The 26,172-nt window shown below is 52.0% G+C and overlaps 1 protein-coding gene and 1 long non-coding RNA gene across 3 annotated transcripts; one reads left to right on the forward strand and one right to left on the reverse strand.

The window, feature by feature from the left end:
- Positions 1-910: 910 nt before the first annotated feature.
- LOC147999823 (uncharacterized) lies at positions 911-4,408 on the forward strand. The gene is made up of 2 exons (XR_015642572.1): positions 911-1,227; positions 2,132-4,408. It is a non-coding gene; the product is annotated as an uncharacterized LOC147999823 (long non-coding RNA).
- Slc6a7 (solute carrier family 6 member 7) lies at positions 3,722-23,047 on the reverse strand. 2 transcript variants are annotated; one of them, NM_053996.2, is given in 14 exon segments: positions 4,248-5,183; positions 8,777-8,944; positions 9,478-9,578; positions 9,759-9,858; positions 10,329-10,460; positions 10,532-10,644; positions 11,348-11,472; positions 11,594-11,697; positions 12,504-12,638; positions 13,821-13,959; positions 16,279-16,513; positions 16,620-16,751; positions 18,291-18,474; positions 22,931-23,047. In NM_053996.2, coding segments are annotated over 14 exon segments (1,914 nt in total). In that variant the 5' UTR covers positions 22,964-23,047; the 3' UTR covers positions 4,248-4,970.
- Between the last annotated feature and the right edge of the window lie 3,125 nt (positions 23,048-26,172).

A 26,172-nucleotide genomic window follows, 5' to 3' on the forward strand; every position in this document is an offset into this window, starting at 1 on the left:
TGAGTCCCAAACCTCTTTAGGACCCTGACTGCAGCCGTTAGAATAGAGATTAAGACAAAGCTTGGACTCAGATAATGACCCCAAACTTCAGATCTTCCTGTCTCTAACTTCCTGGATGCTAGGATGGTAATCATTCACCACCACACTTTTTAGATTGTGTTATGGTTTGAATTCAGAGCCTTACACAACCTGGGCAAGCATTCCGCTCCTAGGCATATAACCCGATCTGGAGAAGCGATGATATTTCCTTCCCACTGAGCAAATCCATCTCTGAAGAAGGGAGTACAAAGATCTTTTGTCCCCAGGTCCATGGCAACGGTAATCAGCAGAAGGCCTGTAGAAATGGATCAGGGTGGCCACTTCCTAGAGTTCTTGTCTTCCTCATCAGGCACCTTGGTGGGAGGCCATGATGCCTATTGAGCTCACTTTTCAGATGGGAACACTAAGGCCTGGCCTCTGAGGAGTGTTGTCCCAGTGCTGATAAGTCCTGGGCTTGATGTCAGTTTGTCTCAGGCTCCAGACCTGTGACCCCTGACCTCCTCTTCTCTGGGCTGACTGGAAGTGGAAGCTGAGACTGCCTCTTGCCTGCATAATCTTACCTGACGGGTCTCTGCATAATCAGTCTTGTGTTAGGCTCCTTCATGATCATGTTTTTTCCAAAGTATGGTCTAGGGACCTAACAGCATCTCACTTCATCCCTTGCAAAAGGAAAGTGTCTCTCTCTGTTTTAGAGTGGAGGGGATTTGGGTTTGCAAGCATGAAGAAGTAGATTCTCAGGATTGTGGGGCCAGGATTTGACTGACCTCATGGCTCTCTCTCTGCCTTGGCTCCTACTCAGGGCGATTCCCTAGGGGTTGCAACTCTCACAGATGTTGTGGCCATTAATGGGAAAAAGGTTTTCTTTCCTCCCAGCAAAAACCAAGCCTGGATGAGGGCGCTGGAAGGAGGCCTCTCTGTGGAGCAGGGCAGAGGAGGCGGACTGCTGCCCAGTCCCTTGGAGAGAAGTCAGCTTATAGGAAGGAAGTCAGGCAGAGACAGCAGGGGGATGCGGGCCAAGGACATGCTGTAGGCAGACATCCCTGGATGACTTTTCAGGGCAAGACCAGTGTCATCGAGAGCTTAGGCCCTGGAAAAAAAAAAAAAAAAAAAGCTTGAAGCTAACAAAGTCAAACTTTCCATGAGCCACCAGCAAAGAATGAGTGTTTGAGGTCAGCACGCCACAATCCGGTAAGCGAGCAACGCGGGAGCCCATGGTGTTCCCAGGAGCCTGCAGCTCTCTCAACTCGTGATGGTTCCCCCTAGAGCCACCAGAGAACTGTGCTCAGTTTGCTACTCCACTGCACATAACCGTGAAAGACCAGGGTTGTCCAGGGTTGGTTCTGGAGGACTGGGGCAGGGCCTTCAATCAACATATGTATTCCTTGGCCTGTGCTGGGGCCTCATAGCATCCCCCCACTCCCGTGGAGGTTGTTGCTGAAGAATTGTGGCTACCCCACTACAGGGAAAGAGCCGAGAGCTTGGAGAATAGTGACTCCCTCTGGGCACGTGGCTCAGGCAGCGCTGAGAGCAGGCCAAGCCTGTGGGTAAGCAGCCGGAGCCCTCTGCATAGCACCCTGCCACTTCCTAAAGTGCTCTGAGGTCCGAGGAGTACGAGACAAGAACCCCAGTGGCATAGAAATAGACTTCGCTGTCCCAGAAGGACATGAGCGCCATGGACATGAAGGCCTGGCTGTCTGGACTCACCAGATGTGGGGCTGAGTCAGACTCAGGAGTCACATGTGGCTGAGAGTTGAGGAAAGCTCATGGAGGGGGTTGGCCAGGATTCAGGTGGCACAGTATCAGGGTGGAAAGCGTGGTCTAAGCAGAGGAGAGCTGGGTCTGCATGGGCACAGATGAATTTGCTAGCCTGGTAAATGGTAACAGGAGTGGGTGAGGCCCATTGAGGACCTGTTAAGGCAACCAATCTGTGTCTCTGTCTCTCTGTCTCTGTCTCTCTCTCTCTCTCTCTCTCACACACACACACACACACACACACACACACACACACACACACACACACACACTGCTAGTGTTAGGAATGTGGCTATTTTTAACTGGACTGAGGAAGAGACCCTTTCCCCTTTTCATCCAGGTTGCCATCCAGAGAGCAGAAACTAGAAGAAACTATAAGGAGTGAGGAGCTTCGTCTCAACCTTTCCCAGGACCCAGCACCCAGGGCAGAAGTGCAGGGCCCCGTGGCGTCCTGTACCACATCCCTGCTAGACAGACATTCTCTTTGTGCTTCCCATTATCTTCCCCAGTTCAGAGGGACATGGGTAGATGGCCCAGTGGGAATGGAAAGACTCGACCTGGCCTTGCTCCAGCATGCTCCGGAGAGACTTAGGCAAGTGCTGCCCTCTGAGATGCTCAGCCCCGAGTCTGCTGACAACCTGTACCCAAAATCCATGCCGCCAGCTATTCTCAGGAAGCTAGGACATGCAGGAAGCAGGCTACCTTCTGAGACAGAGCATCGCCTGAGAGACATGCTGAGTTCTCCACTTCAACACCCGAGCCTCCCTCTTGTCCTGCCAACACCCACTAAGGATCTCTTGCTCAGACTCCAGTTGTGGTCCTACTGTGGATTTAGCCAGTGTTCCCTTTGGTTTCTGTCCTATACTGTCACAGAGCCCTCCAGATGGTTCCCCGTTAGGCTCTCTGCCTGGTGTCTAGCCAAGTCTGTTGTGACTCAGAGAGGTCGGAAATCAGTAAAGGTTGCCCTGGTTGGGTGGGAGACTGTGGCCCAGCAGGAAGGGCAGTTAGAGAGCACAGAAATAACGAAGGAGTTCTGGGCCAGAAGACTGAGCACAGGTAACATGAGAACCTGGAAGTCTAGGGCTGGGAAGGTGGAGGACTCAGGGGTTCAAGGGAAACCCCAAGAGCTGAGGTAGAGCCCACAAAACTGGGGTGGCCCATAACCTTCTGACCCTTTTCTCACTACAACTTGGAAGAAATAATGTTTCATCTCCAAGATCTTCTCGTCATTTCCTGGTTGCCGGCTGCAGCCATGACCAGGTGCCCAAGGCAAGGCCCTGGAAACCATGGCTCTGAGTGGACAGAGTGAATCAACTGCCCTTATTGGCTATGGAAAGAAGGCTGCAGGCCAGAAGGTGGAGGCTGTACCTGGTGTGGAAAGAGGAACCTGCCTTGGGAAAGGGGTCCTGCATCATCCTTTTCCTACCTGGAGTACCAACAAAGGGGTGGGCGGGTCTGGCCCTTTGTAAGGGGAAATGTATTAATACCCAAGTATCAGCCACCTTCCTTTCTTCCCCATTAAAGCCTTGCAGGCACCTGGGTCTGCATTAGAAAGGCTTAGGCTCTTTCATGTGTTGAGGCCCTCAGGAAGCCGGTGAGAACACCAGGAGATTCCTCGGCTTAGAAAACCCTAGCCAGGACCACCAGCTCCAGCCTCACTTTGGAGTGGTGGAGGATGCCACCACGATCTGCTACCCTCCCCACTTTGGGCAAGCATCTCTCCTCGGGGGCTCCATTTGTCTTTATGTGTAATGGGAGACTGAGCACTTTCTACGGGGTCCAGGGTTTCCCCCAGAGACATCACAAAACGAGCACCAGAAGCCAGGATCGCAAGAAACAGGCGGCCAACCTTGGGCCCCTCCTCTGTCCACTGGGAGCTGGCAAGTGTTCTGTGCCACCCACTGTGCCCTCCATAGCAGTCAGATAAGGATGATGACCTCATTTGGTATTTATTGACAATCAACCAGCAGAACACAAATGGACTGGGGAGATGCCAGGAGAGAGGTGGGGCACAGAGGCCACTATGCTGAATGAAAGTGTCCTGCTCTCCTGGGAATGCAGTATGCAAGCCACACCTGAACACCATCTCACAGGGACCCAGGGCAGAGGCTGCCTGTCAGGTGCCCGGCAACATCTGGACATATGTCCAATGTGTGGACCATCTCCAAGTCTTGGTAGCCATTGTTATTGGAAGCCACAGGGACGGGGGAGTAGGGTCCTGACTGGAGCCCTCATTCCTATCCCCTTGGAGGGTGCTCCTCGGGCCTCCTGCCAGCCCAAGGCATCGTGTCCAAATGGAGATTCCCACCCGAGTGCCTAACTCCAGCCATTAGTACCTCTCTCCTGTCCTCTGTAGGCCTCCTGTCTCTATACCTGTCCCTAATCCATACCAAACAGATCTAAAATGCTATACAGTGCCATGCAAGTCATCCCACCCTGCCTCTCTGGGTCCCCTTCCCTGCAAGTCTTTATTCCCTCTCATAACCCGGGAGCACCACAATCTCCAGCCCCTCCTGGTCTCTGCTCTGGCAGGTTGGGCCTCCTCCTGGCTCAGGGGCAGCTCTGACCCGCAAACCTTCCCTCTAGCCTCTTCTGCAATCTTTCACACCTCTCAGCCCTAAAGCTCCCACTTCTTCTGGGAAAACTGGCCTTAACACAGGAACCCACAAAGACTTTTCTACCCAATTTGGTCGCTGCCATTCTATCTATATCCAGGGCCTTGGGGCTCTCCAGGTTCTCGCTACCCTGAACCTGGGGTTTAAAGTTGGCTTGTATGGAAATGTATCTTGTCAAAGTGTCTGAACAAAGATGTCAGATATGGTGCTTGCTCCCCCAAGGGAAAGGGAGTTGACTGGCTGGAGGAGGCTTGGGAACAAGTCCTCTTGGGCATGTCACCTTGGTCCAGCTCTTCTCTCCCTGGCTTCAACGCACCCCCTCACAAACTGAGGGCTGAGCTGAATCGTTTCAGCTTTGAATGGGTTACCTAGTATATGTATGTCCATCTAGAGGTTCCAGGAGATGTAGAGGCCACAAAGAGGGACTTAGGCTGGGGACTGTCGTTGCCATGGCAACCTCCCATTGCCTGTCAGAATCCCAACAGACAAAGCTATCCCCTGTGGGCCAAGGAAGGGACAGACGGGGAGGCCCCGACCAGCCCTCCTGTTTGGAGGTGTCTGGTCTCACATCATGGACTCCTCTTCCTCCTCTGCGATCTCACGGTCCACCTCAATGGCTGTATTCTCGAAGCTGGTGATGCCCCCATATTTTCGCATGTGTACCATCAGTGGTTTTGGTGACTGGCTCCCAGCCAGGGTGGCCACATACATGCCCGTCCGGTTCTCTTCCAGTGATGGGCCCCAGTCTATAGCAGGACGGCTGGCTTGCTGAAGTCGCTGTAGCAAGGCAATGATAATGGACAGATACTGAGAGTTTTTCATGGCCAGCAATAACAATGGCTACCAAAGACCTGCCTATGCCCAGTGAGAATCTTCTTTGTCACTTCTGGATGGGTGGTTCCAGGAACCCATCCACACTGGGGCATTGTAAAGAGGATATGACTCTTTGGTGTTGGGAATAACATGGCTGCTCAGGTTGTGAGATAACACACATATACACACACACACACACTGACAAGCATTTAAAGATAGACTCAGCTCCTTTCTAGCTCCCTTCTGCACTTCTGCAGAAAGTAGAATCCAGACTTGTTGAGGACTTTTAGGCAAAAGCTGGCAGCCAGAACAGAGGAGAGGCTGAGGCGACTTCCTTAGACACTTCCCAGAGCCCAGCGTCTAGGCAGGAAGGAGCTAAGGGGCTGACCAAGCCTAGACTTCCAGAGATCATCCTTAGCCACATTCCCAGGCCCCTCTGCCCATTCTGCTGGAGCAAACGCCCTGCACCTTGAGGAAAAAGGAGGCCACTGATGAAGCCTGGATACAGTCTCCAAGGGTGCAGGGTGTGACTTGGTCCAGTGGCAAAAGCATTTTGGCACCCAGAGTGTGATGGCATTTATTTAGCTGTTAGAGCCAGCTTCCCACAAATTTGCCAATGGTGTCTCCTCTTCCACGGAGTGAAATCTGACTGCCTGTCATGCTCTCTGTGGCCCGCCCTGTCTACCTTCCTGTACTGAGTGGGTTTTGTTAACTTGGCACAAACCAAATAAACCCTTTCCTCCCAACTTGCTTTTCTTCGTGGTGTGTCTGGGTTTTTTTTTTTTTTTTTAAGTTTACTTTTAACTTTAAATATACGTGTGTGTGTGTGTGTGTGTGTGTGTGTGTGTGTGTGTGTGTGTCAATGTAGTGTCTGAGAGACCAAAAGAAAGTGTCTAATCTCTTGGAAATGGAACTACAGACAGTTGTGAGTTACCTGATATGGAAACTAGGGTCCTTTCCAAGACTAAGTGCTCTTAACCGCTGAACCATCTCCAGCATGATTGTGGTGTTTTGAACACAGCAATAGGAAACAGAAACTAAGATACTCCACAACCTTGGATGTCCCACTCCCCCCACCCCATGTCTGCTCCAGTCACATGGGCTCTTTGCCTCCCTCTTCCCTCAGGGCTGTTCGACCTATTACCATCCATTGGGTCACCTTGTCCATCTTGACATATCTCTCCCTGACTCCGACTGCCCTGGCCAGAAGAGCATTCTCTCTCTCTCTCTCTCTCTCTCTCTCTCTCTCTCCATTCTGCTTTCAGCCCAGTGTTTGTTCTTTTGAGGTACACTCTTAGCAGCACTGCTGAGTCAGTGTTGCGTAGCTCCCACACTGTAATGGGAGGTCCCCGAGAGTAAGGATTTAGATGTGTCCGCATATGCAAAACAAACAAACAAAAAACAAAACAACAACCACAAAAAGTAGACCATAGTCTCTGAGCCTGAGCACTATAGGCCTTCTGGTAGGGACAAGCTGTGATACTGTCCTGTACATGGGAGAGTACAGTACACTGTCTTGGTCTATAGTCCTTTCAGTTACCCTCCATGACAATCCAAAATGTCGCTGGATGCTGCTCAAGGGAAAACCACCCTCTGTGGGAACTCCTAGTCTAGCTTCAGCATATAGTATACCTCAGCTATGTGCTGGGTGCTGGCCTTTTAATATTTGTAGGACCCTATAAAAGAGTTATTTACGTGGTTGGGGATTTAACTCAGTGGTAAAGCGCTTGCCTAGCAAGCGTAAGGCCCTGGGTTCGGTCCCCAGCTCCGGAAAAAAAAAAAAAAGAAAAAGAAAAAAAGAGTTATTTACCTCCCATCCCCTTCACTTCCACAGATATTATCTGAAAGTTGAAGCTCAGAGAGGTTGCTTAAGTTGGCCAAAGTCACACAGGTTGTAAGTAGGGCACTAGGGTTTAAACCTAGATGGACCCCGTCTTGAATTTTTCTCAAGTTCTGTTTTTCTGTTCCATAGTCTGGCTGACTCCTTGTCTCCTCACAGCAACCTTATAGGCTAGCATTCCTGTCCTTAAGGCTAGAGAGATAACCAGAGTAGGGCCATAAAGCTGCTGGGACTCTGACACAATGAATAAAAAAAGGCAGCCCTGAACTGGAGAGACTGCCCCTGGGCTTAGCCACAAAGCTGATGAACCCAAGTGCTGACTTCCTTGGCTCCAGGCTGCCCTGTCCTGCTGTCCTCTGCACACACCTGGTTCTTGAGCATGGGGGCAACTGGCAGATCTCTGGGAGGCTAAGGAGGACTCTGAGATTCAGAGAAGGGAAAAGCCTTCCAGTGGTTGGAAGCAGGGAAAATGGCTGAACTCTAGGATGCCATGTGGCTGGGGTCACCTGGTGGGCACTCTGTGTGTGTGTGTGTGTGTGTGTGTGTGTGTGTGTGAGAGAGAGAGAGAGAGAGAGACAGAGAGACAGAGACAGAGACAGAGAGAGACACAGAGAGACACAGAGAGACACAGAGAGACACAGAGAGGCAGAGAGAGACAGAGACAGAGAGACAGAGAGAGACAGAGGCAGAGAGAGACAGAAACAGACACAGAGAAAGAGAGAGACAGAGACAGAGACAGAGAGAGACAGAGATTGGCTGTGTGGAGGCAGGCATGTGGCAGCAGTATGCTGGGGCACAGGCCTGTAGAAGGGACAATGGGGACTGTTTTATAGGTCATTTCCCTGCAGCTCCAGCACCCTCTGATAGGTGTGTCGCAGGAAGGGTCTCCAGGCTCTATCTGGCCCGCTTGAACCACGAGGCTCGCTTGAGCTCCGTTCACGATGAGTCTCTGGCCTTTGGAGGACTCCAGACTCATAAGGGCCAAAGTGAAGGTTCTATGTACAAAGAGTGCTCTGGGCAGCTCAGAGAGAGCCCAGGATGTCCCTGTGGTCATACAGCATATCCTCTGGCCCACAGTGGGTTGCTACCTGTCTCTCAAGGCCTGTTGGCTCCTATGCCAATTGCATTCTCCCTGTCTTGTTTTTTGAAACAGAGTTTTTCTGCATACCTTTGGCTGTCCTGGAACTCTCTCAGTAGCCCAGGCTGGTCTTAAACTCGCCTACCTCTGTCTCTAGACGGCTGGGATTAAAGGCGTGCACCAATGTGCCTTTTGCTTTTGTTAACCAATTGCTCTCTTTAGCACAATCATTCTAGGCTAGTACTTATGGACCCAGCAGGGATGCTGAACACAAGACAAGGGGGATAACCTACCTTCTGGGGTATTTCGGTGTTATCCACTGGCTCTGGTCTCCAAATTCAAGTCCTGACCCTTACACTATGATCAATGGTCTTTGGATTAGTCTGTTCTATTCTATTCCCGTAGACCCATGTGCTGTGAGGTTCAAAGCCCGATCCCAGCCCCAAGTGAATCTAGATGTCATGGACCTTTTGCAGTCTACAAGGATCCTGCCAGGTTCTGGATAAATGTCCCAACAGGTGTTTTTGGGTGTTGTTGTTGTTGTTGTTGTTTGTTGGTTGGTTGGTTGGTTGGTTGGCTTAATTGAAAGCTGGGCCACAGAGCCAAAAGGCTGTAGGTAGGCAGTGAAGGTGGACTCACCTCCCAGAGCGAGCCCTCCTCTCGAAGCACAGCTACCAGCATGCCAGCTGGGATCATGAGGCAGGAGAGCAGGCCCATCAGGATGCCTAGCAGCTCGGCCCAGGCGGGGAAGCGATAGCTACCGTATTCCGAGGGCTGGTACTTGACGATACTGTACACCAGCAAGGCCTGCAGAGTGGAGACTCCAGCATCACTGTTCCTTGAGTGGGGCCCAGAGTATGGCGTGGCCAGGGTCTGGACCACCTTAAGGCTTGAGAGAGCCTAGTTGGGACCTACCCATAGTCCTCAGCTGTACCAGAACTGAAGATGGTCCATCTCTGGGGTCTTTACCAGACCTGAGCTATAGTCCAGCTCCAAGCTGACTCAATAGGAAGGTTTGTAACAGCCCAGCTCAGAGATATCCTAGTCCTGAGACAGCCTCTCTCCCAGTTACTCCCACCCTATGACAAGCAAAACACAGTGCTGAGGCCCTAAGAACTAGAAAAGCTCCACCCATTTGCTGACCAACTATAAGTCTAGGTCTAGCACAGCTCAGAAAACTGGGGTTTGGAGTCGGGGATGTGTCTGCTAGGTTCCCATCCTCCACAGCCTCGGGAAAGCCTCACTCAGAGCCAAAGTTACCAGCTAGACTAAATGCACAGAGGGGCCTGCCCTTGGCCTTAGGGCCCCAGCCAACCACCTTCCCTCCCACCCCTGGTTACCAAGAGTGTGGCCGGAGACAAAAACAGCCAGCAGGCCCTGAAGTAGAGTCCTGGCTTGAAGCCCAGCATCATGTGGATGTCACGACAAAACCGCTGGATGCCTGCACAGGGGAGAAGGAGTGTCCCCATGCTAGATCCCATCGGTGCCAGTGACCCCCTCCTCCATGCCTGTCTCCCTGCCTGGCTGCAGTACAGGGCCCACACCCTGTTCTCTCACTCCTGGGAGTGTCAGCCTACCCCCCCCCCGCCTGTCCCTACCCCACCCCCAGCGCCCTTCTCACCATATACCCGGGTGACAGCGAGGCATGTGGTAATCACCACCACCATGAGTCCGAAGCTGGCGCTGTAGTCATCCAGAAGGACCAGCCAGTACATCCCCCCCTATGACACAAAGCACAGCACTGGGCCTCCAGCCTCCGTCTCTGTCTCTGCTGTAGCCCATCTCCTTCAGTCAGGAGTGAGTGGGAAGCAGCCAGGGCAAATGCTGAGGGGGTTGGGGGTAAAATCCATGGAATGGTCGGCCTGCTCAGTGCTGTAGAGATGATGTCCCTTTCTGCTACCCAGCAGCCTAGTCTCCTAACAGGACCCATGCATGCATGAGGAAAAATGGGTTCAGAGAGGGGAAGTCACTTGTCTGGAGTTACTCAGCGAATGGAGGAGTGAGGTTTGAACCCAGGTCTTTCAAACTGATTCCAGAGCCAGAACTCAAGACCAAGTTGCCTGCCACAGGAAACAGGCCCTGGTAGGACCGGAAGCTATTTGGTGACTTCTCAGCCAGCCCAAAATACCCTCAGGTGGTAAACGACACCCTGCCCAGCTTCCCAACTTGGTGCCCCTTGCAGGCCACTCACATCGGTGGTGAGGATCAGTCCCATCAGGTACATGGCTACACAGATGAGGCCTGAGAACACTGCCTTCTTGGGCCGTAGGTAGTATGGGAACTCATCGGTCACTGCAGTCACTATGGTTTCCAGAAAGGCAAACTGCAGGGGGTACTGAGGTCAGAGTTGCACCCACACACACACCAGTGCCCGCACCCATGGCCAAGGCTTACCTGGCTATCGAGGCCAAGAGTCAGAAGCATGAAGAAGAAGAGGAAGGACCAGAAGGGTGACAGAGGCAACATAGTCATGGCCTGTGGGTAGACAACAAAGGCCAGGCCAGGGCCTGGGCCCAGGGCATGCAGGGTCAGCAGCCTGGGGTACACAGTATGCCTCCACATGCATTCAAATACATAGGGTTGCTTGTGTCCATGTGGGGGCGCACTCACTCACCACACCCAAGTCTAGAGACCAACACTAATGGAACACACTAACCCCTTTCTTAGTTCCCAGGGCCTAGGTTGGCAAGTACATGGGACTATTGAATAGGAATTAGCAGTCATGCACAAATACACACAGGAACCAAATGTAGCACATAGTCAGAACACAGGTCCGCGTGCACAAGAGCCCCATCAGTACACATACTTACATTCACCCACTGAAAACAAAACATGCTGATTCAGATTATTGGGACCCTACATTCACTGCCACACATACATCTCAACCCAGGATGTGACAAACAAGACCTGAAAGATAAGACAGCTTCATACAGAGACGCCTTTGTCTCCAGAGAAGATTGTTGTTTACACACTCATTTGCACACCCATGTATCTACACAGATGTCCCACACAAGTGTGTGTGCACGCATGGACACGGGTGCACGTGCACATGAGCACACACATATACACACCAAAACAAAACAAAAACACCCTCCCTGGGGAAAAAAAATAGCTAGCTATCCCCCATCTTGCTAGTCTGTGTTGATAGCATACCCTAGGACGCGGCTACCTCTCACCCCAGCTAAACCCTCACATGCAGCCTCTACCTACCTGCTTTGGCCACTTGGTCCACAGGCACACCCAGCTCCTGCGACATGTAGCCCAGCACCGAGAAGATAGCAAAACCAGCCAGGATGCTGGTGATGGCATTGCCCAGAGTGACAATGAAGGTGTCTCTGCCAGGAGAGTCCAAGCCCAAGCCAGGGTGAGCTGGCCAGAGCCTCAACCCAAGGGAGCCTCCTGGGTAACCAGCCTCCTGAATTTGGCCCCCGGTACTGGGAAGTCGCAGGCACTGACCTGTAGATGTTCTGGTGGAATGTGTTGTAGGAGGCAAAGGTGAGAAGACCCCCAAAACCCACTCCTAGAGAGTAGAAGATCTGAAGAGCAGCTTCAATCCACACCTGTGCCAAAGAAAGAAGGGGCAGGGAAGGCAGGGAGGGCCCAGGAGGAGGGTAAGCGTGAGACAGAGGTTCAGGGATAAGGAACAGCCAGGGTTACAAATGAGGGCCAGGAGCAGACCCAGCTCCAGCACTTACACTGCAGGATGTGGGCAAGTCGTTCCCTTTTCTGGGACTCAGTTTACCACCCAGGGTCTAGTAGACGCTCTCTAAGCCTGGTCCAGTCCTGAAGGAAGGTGTGGCCAATGCAGAGTGGCCAGCAGATTGGAGTTGAGCAAGGCCTAGGTAACCACTTTACTCCCTGCCTGGAGTCAGAGGGATCTGAACTGGTACTTGTCTTTACCAGTTTCTAACTCCATCCTGTACGAGCCCCATTACTGCTATGCGTTCCAGGTCCCTCATCTGTGGTAAAGGACCTAAAACAGTGCCTACCTCATGGGGAGGCACAGTGATCGTGAAATCATTAAGTGAGTAAGAAGTGTCAGGTACGGTCAAACGGTCGATTAGTGTCAGCTGTCAGTACCATGTTGTGATTGTCACTGGGACTAACGTCCCCCCTGGGCTTTGAAGCTAGACTGATGTGAATGGAACCCCTGCCACGAGACCTTACACCCATCACTAATTCTTGTCTGCTCCCGGTTTGGTTTTGTCAAATGGAGAAAATAACCCCTGCGCCCTAGGATTTTAGAGAATGGATGAGGACACACAGGAAGGGTCAGGACGGCGCTGCAGCTGGAGGCTCCGCCGTGGAGGGTCCCCCACCCCTGCTCTCTCTCCCATGGAGCCTTCCTTTCATGCTCCCTGCTCACCTTGGAAGACAGCAGGTGGTGGAATTGGGGGGTGAGATAGAACTGGATGCCCTTCCAGGCCCCGGGAAGGGTCACTCCTCGAACCAGGAGCATGAGCAGGATGAGGTAGGGAAAGGTGGCTGTGAAATACACCACCTGGAAGAGAGTAGGTTGGAGTGGCAGACAGGCATCCACACAGCTCTGCCTGTCATGACCTTGATGCCAGAAACCCACCTCTCATCTGTTGGTGGGCCCGAGCTAGGGAGCAGCCACCACTCTGGGTATCTGTCCTTCTCTCCCTCCCTCCTATTCTCCCCACCACCAGTCCAGAGTTGCCATCCTGCTTCCCAAAACCACCCTGTCCCATCTCTACTGATTCCTCTGGTACAGGCTAGTGCCACTGGGGATGAGTCTCCCGCTCCTGTGTCCAGCCTGTGTCCCTGCACACTGCCTGACATCCTCAACCTCCTGAACATCCAATCAGCCTCGTCTCTTTCCATCGCAGCAAGCCTCACTGTCCTCTGCCTTGCTGGTGACCACGGTGGTCCCTCCTTTCTCTAACACCTTCCACCTTCTATTGCATAATAATGTCTTCTTGCTTAGCAAAGGTCCTTTAAAATCTGGGTCATTTAAAACGACCCAGATTTCTACACCCTAACCAGCCTATTGCCCCTTTCTCAGCCCAGCACCTGCGGTGCATGTTGGTCTCCTTATGTCTCGCTTGTCTTTCCTTGGTAAGAGTAGTCCTGCTTTCCCTACATGGGGCTCACTTAATATCCAGCTCTGCAGGTAAGCTCAATGAACAGGCCCAGCCAAACAGATTATCCCTTCCTGACACAAAGACTGGGTCTGAGCTGGGTACACAGCCTACCTTATCCAATAAGGTAAGCTCTACAATATCTGCAGACTGGGAAGCAGGTGGAAGAAGCCAGTGTGGAGCCAGGCTTCACCGAGAGGTCAGAGGAGAGGACTAGAAACAACCATGAACCCCATACCCAGCCATGCCTACCGTCCTGGGCTTTCCAGTTAATGAAACATCTGAGTATGGGTGACCTGCAACTCCAAGAGGTCTGATCTACTTATCTATCTCATAAGCATTCCACAAGCCTCACTGAGTCTCCACAGAGTGGCAAGCTCTAGGCAAAGGTGCCAATTTGAATAACCTATAGGTATTGCCTGAAGCAGGTAACTCGCCTGAGAAAGCAGGGAGGCCCGGTGCCACTACTGACCTCCTCCCCCACTTCAGGCAAAGCCCTTCCCAGGTCCTCTCTGGGTAAATTCCATCATCTTCTCAGCCTTGGCCAGCACCCACTTCCTCCCCAGCCTCCCAAGCCTTACCTTGCCCGAGGACTTCACCCCCTTCAGGATACAGAGAAACACGATGACCCAGGCCAGCAGCAGGCAGAGGCAGAGGTTCCAGCGAATCTCCCCGGGTCGGCCGATGCCCTGGCTGCCCTGAATGTGCAGGACATATCGGCTGTGGGAAATAATGGTTAGGGAATCCTCTGGTCATCCTGCCACATTCCATTGGTATGGGAGTGGGGAGGGAGCCATGCTTAGCCTTCTAGGACAGGTAGCTCCCCCATGGGGTGCTTTCCAAGCCCCCTCCATTTGTCTTGGAGCCTAAGAAGCTTGCCTCTATCCCCTACCCCCGCCTCCCACACTCCTTTCAGAAGCCAATAGCAGATATAGGCTTGATTGCACACATACACACATGTGTGTACACGTACATACACACACGTCCTGCTTCCGAGGCTCCAAAGACCACAGTCCCTCCCTCTGCTCCTTGGTTCTGCATGGTAGCAGCTCTCTCTGCTGCTAGTTCCCATGCCCCACCTCTCCATGTGGATTCCCCAAGCCTCTACAAAGCCTCTTCATTAAAATACCTCCAGTTAACCCTCTTGGCAATGCCATCTGCCCCATCTATACCTCACCCAATGTGGCCAGTCTTCACACTGCCCCAGAGACCCTTGGCATTCACAGCAGACCATGTCTTGAGTTTTGCGAGACATACTCAAACTATTAGGTCACACTTAAGCAGATGCAGGCCCTTCTGGCTGCCCTTGAAATGAACAAGTGAGTGGACCTAAAAGGCTATGCAGGCTGGGAGAGAAACTGGTTCAAGACAAGAACCTATTGGGAGCCTTTGCAGTGGGAGGGAAGAGACTATCCATCCAGCGTCTGGGATTCTCTAGAATATCCTGGAACAGGACTAAGTCAGGAGTCCTTAGTGTCATCATTACTGCCACTAAGCAAGCCTCTGACCCTTGCTTTCTCAGCCAGGATAGGCTGGTGAGACTCAATGTCTTTCTGTAAGCTGCCATTCCTGGGCTTGTGAGTTCCTGCCCACGGCAATGATGGTTTTATCCATGTTGCCTTGTTTAAACCTCCCAGGCAACCTTTGTCTGCTCTTACTCTAACCTGAGATGGTTCTAACTTTGGAAGGCCCTGGCTCTATGTTAAGCACTTTACCAACGGACATAGCACCTCAATAAATGCTTATTCAGAGAATAGGTATGTGAGTGACTAAATAGATAATGTCTTGGGACACCCTCTCTGTGACAGTGGAAGAAACTGAGACTCTCAGATGTCACTCTTGCTAATAAATGTCACTCTTGTCAATAAATGGGCACTTACTTACTAAGTCCCTTCACCCCTGAGGCTCGATTGCTGTTTCCATGCATTCTTTCCTCTAAACTGCACCAGCCACCTTCTGGATTAGTTTACTTCAATTGTCCTGTTCTAAAAGTAGCTGGCCAGGAAAGGGGGAAAGTTTGTCCAACCCCCTTCCGGCAACACATACACACACACACACACACACACACACACACACACACACACATACATACACGCACATACACACATATATATACACACATATACACACATACACATACACACATATACATGCACACACATACACACATACATATACACACATATATACATACACACATACACACATACATACACACACATACATACATACACACATACACACACATATATACATGCACATACACACATATATATACACACATATACACACATACACATACACACATATATACATACACACATACACACATATACATGCACACACATACACACATATACATACACACATACACACACATACACACATATACATATACACACATATACACACATACATATACATACATACATACACACATACACACATACACATACATACACACACATACACACATACACACATATACACACATACACATGTACACACACATACACACATACACACACATATACATACACACATACACACATATACACACATACACATGTACACACATACACACATACATATACACACACATACACACATACACACATACATACATATACACATACATACACACATATACACACACATACATACACATACACACATACACACACATACACACATACATGCACACATACACACACATATACACACATACATACACACATACACACATACACATACATACACACATACACATACATACACACATACATATACACACATACACATACACACATACACATAAACATATACACACATACATACATACACACATACATACACACACATACACACATATACACACATACACACATACATATGCAAACACACATACACACATACATATGCACACACACATACATATACACACATATACACACTCTCACACATACCGCCCAGGCAGGCCATGCCAGCACAGCACCCCTCCTCCTGCCCACCCTCAGTGGCTATCCCAGTCAGGCTGACCTCCAGTACTCCTCACTGGGGCTGACAGTGCTGCTGAGGTTAAGAGGCAGTGCCCCGTTGCCATCCTTGGGGCCTCTGTGCTCCAGGCAGCGTTCTGTGTTCCACCAGTTGCCGCAATGCTCCCAGGGCAGGTTGCTGGTGAGGGAGGCGAAGAGGTAGAAGAGGACGTAGGCGATGATCATGTTGTAGTAGATGGCCACCAGGCCCACGATGAGCAGCATGGCTGCACCCGCACCTGGGTAGGGGAGAGACAGCATCGCCTCCCTGTGAGAGCCTGGGAACAGGGCAACTCCCCATGGCTCTTGGTGGCTCTACACCAGCCAAGAACTACTGAGCCTTACCTTTGAAGAGGGGGCTGATTTTCCAGACAGCCAGGGGTCCCAGGCTGGAGAACTGGCCCAGGGAGAGCTCAAGAAAGAAGAGGGGGATGCCACAGATGGCCAGCATGAGGAAGTAGGGCACGAGGAAGGCTCCTGCAGGGAGGTAGCAGATGGGGTTGGGATTCAGGTGGACCAGCCCCTCCAAGGCTCCACGCTGGCTGGCCCACAGCTGTCTCTAGACAGCAGCCACCTACCATCCACCTGCAGGGGATGGAACACGTCTCCCAAGGGTCACTGAGGCTGAGGGAGCTGGTGGGTAGTTACTCACTTCTGTAGCTAGAGAACCCAGAACATGGGTGAGCACACAGCAAACACTCCAGAAACACCTGCTGAGTGGCTGCATGAAGGGGTGGGTGAATGAGTTCTCTTCCACAGAGTACCAGCTCCACACCTCCAGAATCTGGCTCCAATGGTCCCTTCCTCATGAGTGCTGCCTCAGATGCTCTGGCTGGCACCTGAGATTTCATGGGCCCTGCAGTTTCTTGGGCCTGGCATTCCTCCTCTTCTCTTCACACATAGACAGCCACCTCCTTCAGACAGCTGCCTACCACCAGATGGCTCTGGTAGGCCAGTAGTCATTCAGCTGGCCCACTGGCCTCCCTCCTGCAGCTTCGAGGGTAAATATCCCAAGTGATGCTGACCACTTTCAATTCTATATGGATTCATTCAGGTGATCTCCTAAGGGGCTCTGGGTGGCTAAACCCTCCGGAAGAGAGTCATTCCAGAAGTGTTTATGTTTGGGCTCCCCACCCAACTTCATGGAGAGGGGCTGCCTATCTGTGGAAGAAGTAAGATCAGCACACAGGAAAAAAAAAAAAAAAGTAGGGAAGCAGGGAATGGGAGAGGGGAGAATCCTGGAGTCCTGGAAGCTGGTGGTGGACTCATAATTTTGCTTGGTCTAGTGTTATCTGGTTTCCTCTTTGCCAGTATGCACCTCTTTAACAAGTTTGGGAGAGGGAGTTGGAGACACACAAGAGCCCTGGAGAAGACAGTTGGAAGGTTGAATCTGCACTGGGACTTCAGACAGGGAACTTGACCTCTCCAGACCCAAACTACTTCAGTATTTCTGAGACACCCACCCAGAAAGGTTGTTCTCAGGGCATGAGGCAGTCACCAAGCCCAAGACCAGGCGCTGGCTTCACCCTAACTATTGTTAAGGAGGCTTAGACTGTTAACTTGATGGAGAATCAAGGACAAAGGGAATGATTTGTAAAAATAGCATAGATCTTGCATTTTCAATCTGAATGGAAAGAACCAGGAGAGGAGGGAACATTGAAGATTCTAGAGAGGGAGCTGTGGATGGAGCAGGGCCGTGGGGGAGGTGGGGGAGGGGACAGGATACACTGCAAAGTACATGAATAGTGACAGTGGGTACCACCCTTTACACCCACCACAGGCAAGTGGGCAGCAATTTCTGCCCACCATAGGGTCTAGGAAAGCATTAGGCCCTAGGGAGGAAACCTGGGTATCATGCTGGGGATGCAAAGCAGGAGGAGGGGTTTAGGTGGTGAAAAGGGACATAAGAGAATAAGCTTCCTCCCTCTAACCTGAGGTCACTTCAAAGGCCGTCCTATAGCCCCCAAGCCTTGGTCAGTCACCCCAGCTACTCCCAAGAGGTTCCCAAGCCCATACCGCCTCCATTGGTGTAGGCTCGATAGGGAAACCGCCAGACATTTCCCAAGCCCACACAGTAGCCGATGCAGGACAGCAAGAAGTCCAGCTTGCCCGTCCAGTTGCCTCTGTCTGCTGCAAAGTCTACATCCAGGTCCACATCGCCCTGGTCACTGGGAGTCATCAGCAGGTCTGGGGTGACAGGCTGCCAGTAAGAGAGAGAAAAAGCAGAGAGGGAAGAGGGTGAGGCCAAACAGAACTGGGAACCCAGGTGGAGACCGTGGAATTGGACAAGGCTGAGTGGGAAATATCCCATCAGGTTCAGATAATCCAGTGATTTCACCTGAACTCAAGAGAGCCTAGCTTGCAGATCCTTAGAGATCAGTAGCTGGCTCAGGCCTTAGGAAGCTGCCTGACTTCGTCTTGGCTAGCAGAAACAAGCCAAGGCTGACCCACTTTAATATCAGTGCCAGTGATGATGCTGTTTGTGGCAGTTACCATGTGTTAGTGATCACAGCAATAAACATTCTTCACCTGAGCAAACTACTCACCCACACTCCATTCCAAGCGTGAGGCTCCAGGAGGGGTTATGACCTGAGGCTTTTGACTGTTTGGCCAGGAGAACCAGGCCTGCCACCAGAACTCATGCTAATGGCCCAGTCTTCACCTACAGTGTGGAGCTCACCCAAGGGCAGGTGGCCAGACTGGAAGGTGTTCAGGGCAAGAGGCTCCAAGGGGGACAGAGGGAAGAAGCCAGGGTAACCTTGGTACAGGAAGCAAAGGACTTCAGAGAATGTGGGCTCCCTGAGAAAGGGACCAGAAGTCTGTCTGGTAGCTCAGAGGACATAGTGGGGGCTGTGGGTTTTGCATAGCACTCAGGAAGAAGCCTCTTACACTTTGCTTCAGAAAGTCGCCATCCAACTATCAGTAATGCAGAGAAGAGTGCAGAAGAGAATGAGGCCAGTTGTCTTGGCTGACTCCTTCCATGATTCACTGTGGTCAGAGAGGTCCACTGGGTAATCTCCCTGTGGTTGGGACTGAGAGGTGGAGGTCAGCTCCTTTTGGCCGCAAAGAATGCAAGTTGGCCTATTTACGAGTTACTCTGGTTTATTACCTGGAGGGAGCTCAGAGGCACTAGAACCACCTAAAATTCAGAGAGGAGCTCCCAGCAGGGAACCTAGGAATGGGTCAAAAGATGGCAGCCCACCTTGCCCACTTGCTTCTGAAATTCCTTAGTGCCTAGGGGAATGGAAATACAAGGTAGCCCAATCTGTAAATATCCAGCTACGGTCGGTGTGTGTGCACCCGAGGAGAAAAGCCCCTCCCTCGGCTTTCTATCCAGATACATTTGTAGGAATTCATGGGAACCAAGAGACATTCTGACTCATGGTTTATGCTAACACACTATGTGACAATAGCCTTCTGGGTCTCAGTTTCCCCATCAAGACAGGGTGGAGATTCGGTAGATCCGTATTTCCAGAAACATATCCTTTGAGATGCTCATAATACAGGCATTCTGTGGAAAGATTCTTTAGTCAAAAACTGGGTTAGTTAACACAATTTGTATGTCTTCACTTGCAGTACTGGTCAGCTCATATAATGGGCCAGAGCATTCCAAATAGGGACTGGAATGCACAGTTCCTAATTTCTGTTTGAGGAGAAGGGTCCCAAGGAGCCAGCATGCTCCTTCAGAGGTGTGAGCCTAGACAAAGTCAGGGAGCCCTCTGCTAGACGTCTTAGCCAGAGGCTCACAATGACTGAGGGCCATGTCAGAGCCGCCCTAGAGACTCAGAGCCAAGCCACTGACCAGATGAGTTTCCATCCCAAAGTCTTTCCACCCAAAACAGGTAGTGACCGAGGAAGCTTCACTGGGTACTGGCCACAAGAGTGTCACTAGGATCAAGACGAAAGGAGGGCTGGGGTGTGGCTCAGTGGTAGAGCATCTGTTCCACACGCACCAGGCCTGGCTTCCATCCCTGGCAGGAGATCAGGGTGAACAAAGTATCACACAGCTGGAGATGTCTGCTGCAGTGTTGGGCTGTGTTGAGCCAGGCTGGGCAGTGGATCACAAGGCTACCCTGAAATTACAGTGCTGAGCTGACTGAGTGACAGTCATGTGACCATGATGGCAATCTTATCTGTGGTTGGATAATGGTGACAGGATCAGCGTGATATGGCTGTGGGTGATGGTGATAGACAAAATGAAAAAAAGTACTTTAAAACGGTGATGGTCACTGGAGCAGTGGTTTTCTGCTGTAACCTAGGACATGCTGATGGGAGGGTAAGCGACTCCCAGGCTTGGCTGAGCTCTTCCCTTTCCCCACCTCCTCCCTCCTCTCTATTCTCTTCCCCTAAGACTGCCTCTCTAGTTATGAGAACCAGCCTTTGGGGACCCTCAGGCTTCTACAGGAACTCTAAGAGGTAGTTGGTTGCAGCCAGCTGACGTGACCCCTGTCGCTACATTGCAAGGTAGGCCCGTCACTCTGAGACCCTCTGCCCCTTTCAGGCCAACTGATAGGAGGTCCCAGAAATGAGGCTCCTCTGATCCCCTCAGAGATGCTGCCCTTTCCACACTCACAGAGCAGTCCGATCTGTTTCCATGGCGACAAGAGTTCTAAGAGCAGGAGGCTGCCAACTGGTCCTCCCCCAATCAGAAGGAAGCTTGCTCCTGTACCAGGGCCAGGGAATGGGGGTCCCCCAAAGATAAGCCAATCAGGAAACTACATGGAGCCCTAGCCCCACCATCAGGTGAATCCCAGGAGGCTGACACAATGAGGATGGGGGCTGGTGCAGAAGCACCAGACAGAAGGCAAATAAATGGGGCAGGGCCAGAACCTATCTGGCTTGCTCTCCATGTCCACCTGTTTGGGAGCTCCCACTCCCCACTCTGGGTCATGCAGAAACACACTTCTGAGCATGCACCTGCACCCTCTCTTTTGGGACCAATAGATACAGGTCCCCAACCCTCAGGCATCGAGAGAAAGGGGGATTAGGAGAGAGTGCCCTGCCAAGCCCGGAAATATCTTCTACCTTCATGGAAAGACAAAAGGCATCCAGGATTCTCACTTCCCTGCAGGAGCTCCAGAGAGAAGAGGGAGGGGCCCAAGGTCAAATGGCAATCCAAGGTCAGAGCATCTACTAAGGCAAGATCCAGTCACACGACGCTTCTGCTGACCCAGCCTGGTCTTGCTCACAGAGGCCCCTGCTTCTCTCTGAGACATTGGGAGGGTGGGTTGTCAGTACCGCTCTGCCTGTTCTAGGTAGCTTCTACTTCCAGGTAAGTGAGGAAGCTCTCCTGTGCCTCAGTTGCACTGTCTATAAAATGGGGCTAGTGTGGTCTAATGGATGGCGGAAGGAGCAGAGGCTGGAGAAGCTTCTCTGGGGTACTCAGCAAGAGCTTCCTATCATGTGTGGCTGTGACAGAGAAGGGCACAGGGGCTCTTGTGGAAGGGAGAGCAAAGAAGAGAGAGAGAGAGAGAGAGAGAGAGAGAGAGAGAGAGAGAGAGAGAGAGAGAGAGCGCCCTGGGGAAACTAGGGACAAGACCAAATAGGATTCAAGAGACCACAAACAGCTTCAAGAAATGACTCCTGACAGCCAATAGAAAAGAGCCCAGTGTTTCCAGGTCTGCGAGCGTAAGGTTGAGAGCGAGCATAAGGTCAGAAAGCTTGAATGAAGGTGTGCTCGCGCGCGCGCGCGCGCGCGCGCGCGCGCGTGTGTGTGTGTGTGTGTGTGTGTGTGTGTGTGTGATGTGATACCAGCAACCAACCCCTATGTAGTCTTCTCACGTGTACCTGCCCCTTCCAGTTCATAGCATCTCTAAATCGCACACGGCCCAGTGGGGGAGGGGTTCTTATCTCCATACTGGAGATGGATGGTTGGAGAGTGAACTTGACCAGTCACCGCCAAGAGGAAGCTTCAGAAACAGTACTCAGGAGTTCTCTTTCCTTGTCTGGGGCTGGGACTTTAAAGCTTGTCGCCAGAAAACTTACCTCAGTACACCCCCTCCCCCACAAACAACTGGGAGGTCCAGCATGGCCAGGTGGGGAGATAGAGGTCTGGCTAACATCTCTGCTGCTATCCCACCTCCCATTCTTAGGTTCCCGGACCCCACCCTTGCCTCCCTTCAATCTGATTGCGGACTGTCTGGGGACTCTGCGGGGGAGGGGGCTTCTCAGCAGGAAAGGGGGGGTGCGGTGAAAGGGCCAAGGGAGACACCGCAGGGGCCCCAGCCGGCAGGGGTCGAATCCTTAGGACTGAAATGGGTCCGCTGGAGGCTGGCAAAGGCCCTATTGGTAAAGAGTGCCCAGGTGAAGCCAGGGCGAGATTCCAGCCCCAGGAGAGCCCAACTCAGTGTTGACATTCAGCTTCTAACGCCCCCACCCTAAGTCAGGCCCTGATAGAACAGATGGAGTACCGGGAGAGGGGTATTTGACCCCTGCCACCCACCTGCACCTCTGGAGCTACAGACACCTGTTTGCAGGCCAGTGCACAGTGAACCCAGACCCTAACACTACACCCCGAGCCACCAGGAGAGATCGTGACCCCGCCCCTCCCCGTAATCTAGTTTGGGAGGTTCTCTAGCCCAGAGCAGTTGGGGGCATCCCTCTGGCCGGTCGATCCTCCCAGCCTCCCTCAGGTGCGCTCCGCCCTCCTGCCCTACCTTGCGGAGGTGAGCTTCCTGGAGCTTCTTCATCTTGGAGAGCTGGCACCGGTGCTTGCAAGAGCGCAGTCAGCCAGCCAAGCGGGCGCCGAGCACTGGTCCTATCTCTGCGCCTTTGCCCCCACGGCTCCCGCGCACGGGTTGGGGAGGGCGCAGGCGCTGCCGTGGGGCCGCTGCGGGCGTGGGGTGCTGCGAATGCCCTGCCTCTCCCTGCGCAGCGCCCAAGGCTGAGGAGACACCCAGACAGATCCGATGACGGACAGACGGTTGCAGGGGGATGGGCGCGCCCCCGCACGCAGAGCTGCGGATTGGAGCGGCCCAAGCGGGTGGGGAGGGGGTGCGTGACAGACACCATCGGCCGCAGCTACGGTGACCTTGGGCAAGTGACTCCCATCTCTGGGCCTCCCTTTCATTAGTTGGGCGAGGAGAGAGGCAGGCAGAGTGCTCCTGTCCATTGAAATTCCTGTGTGGGGTTCCAGCACCGAACGACATCGTTTTTTTTGTTGATGACCTTAAGTTTCCTGCAGGGCAACCTCAGCCCGTTATGTCACTTTACGGGAGGCTGGGGTAAGAAATTTAGCAAGGCCAAACATGGAAAACAGCCAGCATGGAGCTGCCACACAGTAGGCACACAACTAAGGTTTAGCTTGCTCACCCTCCACCAGCCAATCCCCCAGTCAATCCGTGCTTATCCAATATCCTTAAAACGGTCCTGCCACATCTTGTTTTCTCAACCCAGAGAGGCGGTTGTTAAGTCCTTCAGTTTCAAGGAAACTAAATAAATGATAGGGAAGGTAGTTACTCACTCAAGGCTACGTACACAGTTAGCATGTGACACCAGGGACAGAGGCAGTCCTAGTAGACTTCCCATATAGACATAGCAGTCCTCAGCACGACTCCTTTTCTTGGGATGAAAGTGCTGTTGGGAGGTTTGGGGAAGGAGAAGGGACAGGCAGGACTTACCATGTTGTGGTGGCTTGTGATGTAACATTAAAGCAGGTTCCTGCCTATCGGCACTATGGCCTGGGGGCCACCCATTTTATCTGTGATCAGGGCCACCAACCAGCAGATGTCTGGCTAAGCTCTCAGAGGACAGCATGACCATTCTTTGGGCCTTCTCCTAGATGGGAAAGTGATAACTGGAGTGGCCGGGCAATCAGTGAGCTGGTTTGCTGGGATGAACCACCATTGAAAGCCAGGTATGGAAAAACCCATGCCCCCTTTAGACATTCACCATCCAAATTTGGGAGATGCCAGGGTAGTTTGCTCTGACCTTTGGGGTTTGAGAAGAGGGCTGAATTCCAGGGTTCCAGAGCTCCTGAGCTGGGGGTCGGGGGCATGTTTCTCCTCCCCAGCCTCTGAGGTACTGCTAGCCAACCAAGGCTTCCCTGACTTAGGAGGAAGGAGCATCTTTTCTGTTGCTTCTGCCCCTAGGAACCCCAGGTGGCCAAGATGGGTCACACGTACTCCCTGAGTCCTGCTGTATTGTGATGGATGCTCATGTCTAGTATCCAATGATTAATTCTTCCCAACAGCTCCAGAAAAGCGGGTACGTATAGACTACATTTTATACATGAAGAAACTTTTTCAGAGGAATGATACCCCTGTGCCCAAGACCTCAGAGAATCTCTGAGCTTTAGGAAGAGAGGAACAGAGGCTTGGAGCCTAGGAAGGAGGCTTTCCCTTCCCTCTCCCTCTACCCTTCCTCTGACACTGGAAGGTCCAGAGAACCTTGAGAACAGGGGTTAGGGTGAAGCAGCTGACTCCAGATCTCAGAAAAATGGCCTCTTTCTGGCCCCTGCACAGCGGCAGCTGCTTGGGAGTTAGGGGTAAGATGGAAACTTAGCCTTCCTCGAGCAAGTTTATTGTGTGATGTCCACTGAGCTTAGGTGACAGTCAGAGGGTATGGTGTGCGGGTGCACTGAATCTATACTTCCCAGATGGGGAAACTGAGGCCCAGAGAGGGCAGGACTTGCAAAAATCACTCAGGGTGGGGGAGAGCCATACATGGAATATAGGACGTGAGCCTACCCAGGTTATACTTCCTGCCTCTCTGTCACCATCTCCCAGTCCCCCACCAGCCTTGGGTGGGGGAAAAAAAAAGCAAAACACTAAGATTTTGTGGCAGAAAATGACGTCAGTCATTCTATCCCCTGAAGCCCCAGGTTTGCAATGATGTAATAACCAAGGGTTCACTGACCAGGCAGCATGCCTATTTCCTGTCCTCCACTGGGAGGGGGAAGGGTCGTGGTAGCTGCCACTCTTAAATGCTCCTCTCTCCCCGCCCCCACCCCTCCCCTTCCTTCTCTCAGCATGTCTCCGGGGTCTTACCACACGCCAGAAGTGAAATGGAATGTGTGCTGATTTAAGGAGAGTGTTAGATGAAAATGTGCTTCCTTTATTATATAGGGAGATATTTTTAAAGGCATATAAATAAACATTTTTAATTTGCTTAAACGTTCAGATTTTTGTCACCGTAGAGCATGTGTTTTGTTACACGAGGAGTGGTGACTGTGGGAAACGAGGCTCCAGACTGCCGGTCCATCTGGTGCAGCGGGAAGGACGCTCTTCTCGAGCAACCCCACAGGCCAGAATCACCCCCCAGGGTCACTTTGGTGGGCTGCCAGCCTGTGTCTCACTGGCCCCAGGGCCACGCTGCTTTTCTCAGAGATTGAAGACCTCCCTCAAGTTTCTGCTCTCGCACGTGTGTAATCTCTCAGCTGATGGAGCCTGCCTCTTCCACGGCACTGGGCTTCCGACATGGAGCATTCCTGGGCTGCTGCTAGTGGCTTCTTAATTCTTCCATGGGATGCGAGTTCTCAATGGGGAGCTAGGGTTTGGTGGATCCAAGGGAACTAAACACAAAATAGTTGTGACAAATGTTCTCATTTGCTCGTGCCCAGCTTTGTGCCTTAGACGGCCAGTCCGAGCCAGGTCTACTGTGGAGCCTAGGTTCCCAGCAGCAGCTTGGGACTGCCACCCAGCAGAGGGACATGTACAGCTCCCCTGTACAAAACAGCATCTGCTGTCCCCAGAGGATAGACAGGTGGAGAGCTCCATCTTTAGGGTAGTTGCAGGGCCTGATGCGACCTGAAGAGGTCTCTTTCCTTAGTTACTGCTATACTGGGACCTCTTCTGGAACTCCCCGTCCTCTTCTTCCTCCACTTCCTCCTCCTCCCCCTCTTCTTCCTTCTCTTCCTCCTCCTCCACTTCTTCCTCCCCCTCTTCCTCTTCCTCCCCCT

Source organism: Rattus norvegicus, chromosome 18 (genome assembly GCF_021556685.1).
Source record: "Rattus norvegicus strain SHRSP/BbbUtx chromosome 18, alternate assembly SHRSP_T2T, whole genome shotgun sequence".
NCBI classification, from domain to species: domain Eukaryota; kingdom Metazoa; phylum Chordata; class Mammalia; order Rodentia; family Muridae; genus Rattus; species Rattus norvegicus.

Bases quoted from the DNA above. Each gene is read 5' to 3' on its own strand.
- Slc6a7 (XM_087592061.1), bottom strand. From the start codon at position 12,596: ATGCTCCTGGTTCGAGGAGTGACCCTTCCCGGGGCCTGGAAGGGCATC. The intron at 11,473-11,593 runs GTCAGTGCCTGC...CTCTCCTGGCAG, and splicing joins TTCCACCAGAACATCTACAG to AGACACCTTCATTGTCACTC. The intron at 10,461-10,531 runs GTAAGCCTTGGC...TACCCCCTGCAG, and splicing joins CTCTTGGCCTCGATAGCCAG to TTTGCCTTTCTGGAAACCAT.